This window comes from Argentina silus (genome assembly GCF_951799395.1).
Source record: "Argentina silus genome assembly, chromosome: 9".
In the NCBI taxonomy this organism is placed as follows: domain Eukaryota; kingdom Metazoa; phylum Chordata; class Actinopteri; order Argentiniformes; family Argentinidae; genus Argentina; species Argentina silus.
The window spans coordinates 23680335-23687834 of NC_139663.1; the positions used below are offsets into that span (position 1 = coordinate 23680335).

General features: G+C 48.1%; 1 protein-coding gene across 2 annotated transcripts; it reads left to right on the forward strand.

Moving 5' to 3' along the window:
* The first annotated feature begins 2432 nt into the window (after nucleotides 1–2432).
* Nucleotides 2433–7008, forward strand: LOC310809123 (caspase-8-like). Of its 2 annotated transcripts, none has more exons than XM_083676281.1 (6): nucleotides 2433–2464; nucleotides 3052–3415; nucleotides 3669–3805; nucleotides 4588–4699; nucleotides 5528–6149; nucleotides 6272–7008. In XM_083676281.1, the coding sequence occupies exons 2-6, from the start codon at nucleotides 3106–3108 to the stop codon at nucleotides 6414–6416; spliced, it is 1326 nt and encodes a 441-aa protein (XP_083532407.1). In that variant the 5' UTR covers nucleotides 2433–2464; nucleotides 3052–3105; the 3' UTR covers nucleotides 6417–7008. The 2 variants fall into 2 exon arrangements, with proteins under 2 accessions (XP_083532407.1, XP_083532408.1); XM_083676282.1 differs by lacking the exon at nucleotides 2433–2464 and adding an exon at nucleotides 2615–2635.
* Nucleotides 7009–7500: the final 492 nt, after the last annotated feature.

Consider the following 7500-nt stretch of genomic DNA (forward strand, 5'->3'; position numbering starts at 1 on the left):
AATCTGTTTTGATGATGTCAGATCATTGGATGAAGAGAATAATGTTGAATATGAATAAATAAACCCTGTCTTTGTGTTTCTAAATGGTGTTTCTCTTTCTCTGTGCGTGTGTGTGTATGTATGTGTGTGTGTGTGTGTGTGTGTGTGCGTGCATGTGTGGTTGTACGTGTGTGTGTGTGTGTGTGTGTGTGTGTGTGTGCGTGCGTGCGTGTGTGCACACATCTTTTGAATAAATTGAGTCCAGTCCAGCTGCTGTTGTGTGGATGTGAGAGCTTCATGGCCCTCGACAGTCTCACCTGTTTCTCAGTGTTTCAGTCTCACCTGTTTCTCAGTGTTTCAGTCTCACCTGTTTCTCAGTGTTTCAGTCTCACCTGTTTCTCAGTGTTTCAGTCTCACCTGTCGTAGGGACGGTTCATCTGACAGTAAAGTAGCTTTAGTTTAACTGTATTTCCCTGAAAGGTCCAGTATGAAACTCTGAAAGCTTCCTAATGGTTGGAATGACTGTTTACATGGCAGCAATCAGGGAATGAGATCCCCTGAAAGAAATATTTAGTTTATGAAATCTTGAAACAATAAATAGTACAACACACACACACACACACACACACACAAACATACACACACAAACATACACACACACAAACATACACACACACCCATAAACACAAACACTTCATGGCAGTAGAAAGGTGAATCTATTTATTTCCAGGGGTGAACACACACACACACACACACACACACACACCTAAGGTAGAAGATCTTCAGACTATTTAGTTCTATTAGTGTTGATATGATGTCATATTAGATGTGTTGCTGAAATGAATTCCTACTTTGTTAAGCTGGTGTAAAGATAAAAGTCCTTGTCTCTCGTGACAGCTTCAACACAGTGGGCCTACTGCAGACCTACCCTACTACTGCAGACCTACCCTACTACTGCAGACCTACCCTACTACAGACCTACCCTACTACTACAGACCTACCCTACTGCAGACCTACCCTACTGCAGACCTACCCTACTACTGCAGACCTACCCTACTACTGCAGACCTACCCTACTACAGACCACCCTACTACAGACCTACCCTACTACTACAGACCTACCCTACTACTACAGACCTACCCTACTGCAGACCTACCCTACTACTGCAGACCTACCCTACTACTGCAGACCTACCCTACTACAGACCACCCTACTACAGACCTACCCTACTACTACAGACCTACCCTACTGCAGACCTACCCTACTACAGATCTACCCTACTACTGCAGACCTACCCTACTGCAGACCTACCCTACTACAGACCTACCATACTACTGCAGACCTACCCTACTACAGACCTACCCTACTACTGCAGACCTACCCTACTACAGACCTACCCTACTGCAGACCTACCCTACTACAGATCTACCCTACTACTGCAGACCTACCCTACTGCAGACCTACCATACTACTGCAGACCTACCCTACTACAGATCTACCCTACTACTGCAGACCTACCCTACTGCAGACCTACCCTACTACAGACCTACCATACTACTGCAGACCTACCCTACTACAGACCACCCTACTACTGCAGACCTACCCTACTGCAGACCTACCCTACTACAGACCTACCCTACTGCAGACCTACCCTACTACAGACCTACCCTACTACCGACCTACCCTACTACAGATCTACCCTACTACTACAGACCTACCCTACTGCAGACCTACCCTACTACTGCAGACCTACCCTACTACAGATCTACCCTACTACTGCAGACCTACCCTACTGCAGACCTACCCTACTACAGACCTACCATACTACTGCAGACCTACCCTACTACAGACGTACCCTACTACTACAGACCTACCCTACTACAGACCTACCCTACTACTGCCTACCCTACTACAGACCTACCCTACTACTGCCTACCCTACTACAGACCTACCCTACTACAGACCTACCCTACTACTGCCTACCCTACGACAGACCTACCCTACTACAGACCTACCCTACTACTGTCTACCCTACTACTGTCCACCCTACTGCAGCAGACAGGATTTACTGCAACTTTCTCTGTTCATTACCAAAGCAGTGTGTTCTGCAAAGTTTAAGTGTAAAGTTATGTGTGTGTGTGTGTGTGTGTGTGTGTGTGTGTGTGTCCTGACTGAACAGGTTCCACCGGTTACCACAACTAGCCCTGACCTGCCGCCCCACCCACACACACACACACACACACACACACACACACACACGCTTATCTTTTTATAGTACAGGAATTCACCCACACAATGACCTCTCTACACAGTAGAGTACAGGAACTCTTTACTACACCTCTGTGTGTGTGTGTGTGTGTGTGTGTGTGTGTGTGTCAGGTCCTGACTACCTGTTGCCCCTCCCCCTCACTCATCTGTTTACAGTACAGGAAGTAATCTCCCCTCTGCTTCATCCTCCGCCCTCTAGTTCAGGTGAAAGCTCCAGGTAAGACAGTCTGGAAGAACCCATTTTTTTCTTTGTGATGGTGTTATTATGCAGTCTTCATTGTTTAGATTTTCGGTAAACAAGTATCATTTAAAAAAAAAGAAATATTACGATTCAAAAGTCACGTTTCAACTCATTGTTGGAAATCAGTGAAGCGTGTAAAGACAGCAGGTGTGTAAAGACAGCAGGTGTGTAAAGACAGCAGGTGTAAAGACAGCAGGTGTGTAAAGACAGCAGGTGTAAAGACAGCAGGTGTGTAAAGACAGCAGGTGTAAAGACAGCAGGTGTGTAAAGACAGCAGGTGTAAAGACAGCAGGTGTGTAAAGACAGCAGGTGTGTAAAGACAGCAGGTGTAAAGACAGCAGGTGTAAAGACAGCAGGTGTAAAGACAGCAGGTGTGTAAAGACAGCAGGTGTGTAAAGACAGCAGGTGTGTAAAGACAGCAGGTGTAAAGACAGCAGGTGTGTAAAGACAGCAGGTGTAAAGACAGCAGGTGTGTAAAGACAGCAGGTGTGTAAAGACAGCAGGTGTGGTCATGACGTCCTTCCCTCTCTTCTTCCCCGGGTCGCTGCATTGTCGCACGGCAGGTTCGAGCACGGCTGCATCGCCCGAGCTTCAATCAGCGTCTTAGAGAGCAGCCAATGGAGAGGCAGGTTGCTGGAGAGCAGCCAATGGAGAGGCAGGGTGTTAGAGAGCTGCTGATGTGGACCCTGGAGAAGATGGGCCAGGTGGATTTGAGGAGGTTCCAGTGGTACCTGTCCCAGGACATGGTGCACGGCTTCCGGCCCATCAGACGCAGGAGACTGGAGAACGCTACCAAGAGTGACACGGTGGACTGTATGGTGAAGTCCTACGGACCACAGGCTGCTGTGGAGATCACAGCCGAGATCCTCAGGAGGATCAGACGTGTCTATCTAGCTGAGGAGTTGAAGGCTTCTGTCCAGGAACAAGGTAGAGGTTTAGATAGATTTTTAGATAGAGTTTTATATGGAGGTGTAGATAGAGATTTAGATAGAGTTTAATATAGAGGTTTAGATAGAGGTTTATATACAGTTGAGGTTTTATCTGGATTGGAATCAAGTAGCATAATCTCCACTGGGTCGAGTATTGAGACCTGGCTGAACTAACATGTCTATGTCTTTAAAATTGAACCTTTTCACCATTTTACTGTTGGGTGTTTGTATTCCTGTCCTGCTTTGACCAGTGAAAGCATCTGTAAAGGCTGATGATGTCCAGCTGGAGGTTGGGAAGGAGGTGTTGCGGTTGCTGCAGAAGTGTCTGCCTGAAGACGCTCTACGGATCATCAAGAAGGCAGAGAGGGAGCTGCACCTGCACAAAGTGGTGATGCATCCTTACATTTACATTCATGGCATTTAGCAGACGCCTTTATCCAAAGCGACTTAGAACAAATACATTTGTTTAAGTAAGTGAATCATCTATCCATCAGTCATCATAAGATAAAGTAATCTATGGTAGGACCTGTCTCTCTCTCTGTCTGTCTCTCTCTCTGTCTGTCTCTCTCTCTCTCTCTCTCCTGCACTCACAACTTGTAACACAATCAGCTGTAGAGAAAACAAACTAAATCTGTTTTGATGATGTCAGATCATTGGATGAAGAGAATAATGTTGAATATGAATAAATAAACCCTGTCTTTGTGTTTCTAAATGGTGTTTCTCTTTCTCTGTGCGTGTGTGTGTATGTATGTGTGTGTGTGTGTGTGTGTGTGTGCGTGCATGTGTGGTTGTACGTGTGTGTGTGTGTGTGTGCGTGCGTGGTCACAATGCTAGAAACTTGTACAGGGGGTAGTGAGGGTGAAGAGGTCTCTAGGGTTAGGGTTAGTACAGGGGGGTAGTGGGGGTGAAGAGGTCTTTATGGTTAGGGTTAGTACAGGGGGGTAGTGGGGGTGAAGAGGTCTTTATGGTTAGGGTTAGTACAGGGGGGTAGTGGGGGTGAAGAGGTCTTTAGGAGGGACAGTTAAGATGTAGCCTGAAGAGATGGGTCTTCAATCTACGGCGGAAGATAGGTAATGGTAGCATCCTCTAACTCAAACTGCAAAACTCCTCAGAACATACATGTTTAAACAAAACACATTTTGACTGAAATGTTGTGTCCACTTTCTGCAGGTCAAGAAGTATGATATGAGCAGCTCACCCCGAGGTGTGTGTCTGATCATCAACAACGTACACTTCACACCAACAGAGCTGAGAGACAGAGTAGGCTCTGACATTGATGCAGGTATTTTTTAGGTATTCTTAGCAGCTTCTATAAAATGTATTTATTTAATGTCAGACCGTTCATCTGCACCAAGGTGAGCAGTGTGTTTTATGTGTTCTCATACGCTATGAAAGTCCATACGTCACAAACTGCAGAATGTAAACAAAACTGGAGACACTCCTAATTTATGGAGACAGACATCATCGTTATGATCGCTAGTAAAAAAAAGAGTCAGTGAGGTAGATAAGCTTAGTAAACCTTGGGCCAAAACATATTTACCCTTCATTATCTACCGCTTCCATTTACTTTAGCAATCATAACGGTGACGTCTGTCTCCATAATGTTTACATTCTACAGTTTGTGATGTCCAGACCTTCATAGCTGTTGAGTGTGTTGAGTGTGTTGAGTGTGTTGAGTGTGTTGAGTGTGTTGTGAGTGTTGTGAGTGTTGAGTGTGTTGCCTCCTCAGGGTCTCTGGCGAGGGTGTTCAGCTGGCTGGGTTTCTGGGTGGTGTTGAGTGTGTTGCCTCCTCAGGCTCTCTGGCGAGGGTGTTCAGCTGGCTGGGTTTCTGGGTGGTGATGTGTGTTGAGTGTTGAGTGTGTTGCCTCCTCAGGCTCTCTGGCGAGGGTGTTCAGCTGGCTGGGTTTCTGGGTGGTGATGTGTGTTGAGTGTTGAGTGTGTTGCCTCCTCAGGCTCTCTGGCGAGGGTGTTCAGCTGGCTGGGTTTCTGGGTGGTGATGTGTGTTGAGTGTTGAGTGTGTTGCCTCCTCAGGCTCTCTGGCGAGGGTGTTCAGCTGGCTGGGTTTCTGGGTGGTGATGTGTGTTGAGTGTTGAGTGTGTTGCCTCCTCAGGCTCTCTGGCGAGGGTGTTCAGCTGGCTGGGTTTCTGGGTGGTGATGTGTCAGGACAAGACTAAGGAGGAGATGCAGCGAGTGCTGAAGCTCTTCTCCAAGCTGGAGCAGGTACCTGAGCTGCAGGAGTGTCGTGTGCTGGAGTGGGCCGGCGAACGCAGGCGGTTCTCTGAGCTTGGCGGGATCGTCCATCATGGAGACGCCTTCGTCTGCTGTGTTCTGAGTCACGGACAGAAGAGGGGAGTCCTTGGCACTGACGGACAGATCCTCTCCACCAATGATCTCCTCTTGCCCTTCAACGGCCCCAACTGCCCCGCCCTCGCCAACAAGCCCAAAGTGTTCTTCATCCAGGCGTGTCGGACAGATCCTGAGGAGGAGGCGAGGAAGAGGAGGGGGCTGGCAGCTGGGGCCTCACGCCAGCCGCTCTGCTCAGACGGTTCTGCTCCAGGAACGGCGCAGGAGGAGGACGCCACCATGACAGCGCCGCTTTATGACATCACAGAGGATTCTGATTTCCTGCTTGCCATGGCCACCGTCAAGGACCAATCTGCCTACAGAGTCCCAAAGGAGGGGACTTGGTTCATCCAGTCTTTGTGCCACCAGCTGCAACATGGCTGCCTCAGGTGAGTCATTTCATATATTTCATATTCAGGTGGCTGAATATTCAGTCAGAAGTAGAGTTGTTTGTTTGTACCATGTATTTGTATGATCAGAGTTGAGCATTTCTGCTGTCTGTCGTTGCCAGGGGAGATGACCTCCTGACCATCCTCACTGAGGTCAATGACCAGGTCAGCAACAAGGAGGAGAAGATCAAAGAGAAGATGGCCAAGCAGCTGCCGGAGGTCAAGTCCAGACTGAGGAAGAGGCTGGAGCTCTCTGTGCTGCTGTGAGACCAAGGCCCACCTGCAGGCCTGGCTATCCACCTCCCCTTTAACTAGGCCTGGCTATCCACCTCCCCTTTAACTAGGCCTGGCTATCCACCTCCCCTTTAACTAGGCCTGGCTATCCACCTCCCCTTTAACTAGGCCTGGCTATCCACTACTCCTTTAAACCTCTGCTTGTCTAATAATGCTCCATAGGCAGATGAAGGAGTCCTCTGCTTGTCTAATAATGCTCCATAGGCAGATGAAGGAGTCCTCTGCTTGTCTAATAATGCTCCATAGGCAGATGAAGGAGTCCTCTGCTTGTCTAATAATGCTCCATAGGCAGATGAAGGAGTCCTCTGCTTGTCTAATAATGCTCCATAGGCAGATGAAGGAGTGTATTTACACTATGGACACTATGGTCATTGACATTGCATTACTGTATTTTACTGTATTATGATGTATTCTGCTGTGTTACTGTATTCTGCCTTACTAAGTTGTTTATCAAGTGTATTCTGTTCTCTGATCTGTTCCATGTCAGTAATAATGACCCAGATGATTCAGATCTACTGAACTCAATAGAATGAAATGAAAGTTTACTGAACTGAATAAAATTAAATAGTTTCAAGTTGACTGAACTGAAATGAATCAAATAGATTCAGGGATTCTACCTGAGTGACCAGGTGTTCCTGCCATCTCCACCAGGGGGCGGAAGAGCTGCATCTCTCTTCTTCCTGTCAAGTGTTCATCCATCCATCCATCCCTCCCTCCGTCCGTCCACTCTTCCTCCTTCTTCCAACTCTCTCCTCCCATCCCCTCCTCCTCTCCTCCCTGTCTGTTGAACCCTCCCTTCCTCCCTCCTCCTTCCCTCCTCCCCCTCTTCTTCAGTCTCCCAGGCAGGGAGGGAGGGAGGGAGGCATCCCACAATGCCTTGAGTGTTCTGATAATCAGCTGAGTGCTGCTGACTGACTCCCCCTCCTCCTCCTCCTCCTCCTCCTCCTCCCCCTCCTCCTCCCCTCAGGCTCTCACTGCCCCCACCCTACCCTACACACACACACACACACACACACACACACACACACCACATCTGAAGCACCATGACCAGCTCCCA

What these genes read in the sequence shown, in the direction of transcription:
- LOC310809123 (XM_083676281.1), top strand. Translation starts at nt 3,106, where the DNA reads ATGGAGAGGCAGGTTGCTGGAGAGCAGCCAATGGAGAGGCAGGGTGTT. An exon ending in AGGCTCTGACATTGATGCAG is followed by an intron (nt 4,700 to 5,527) that starts GTATTTTTTAGG and finishes TTGCCTCCTCAG; the next exon opens with GCTCTCTGGCGAGGGTGTTC. An exon ending in CTGCAACATGGCTGCCTCAG is followed by an intron (nt 6,150 to 6,271) that starts GTGAGTCATTTC and finishes TGTCGTTGCCAG; the next exon opens with GGGAGATGACCTCCTGACCA.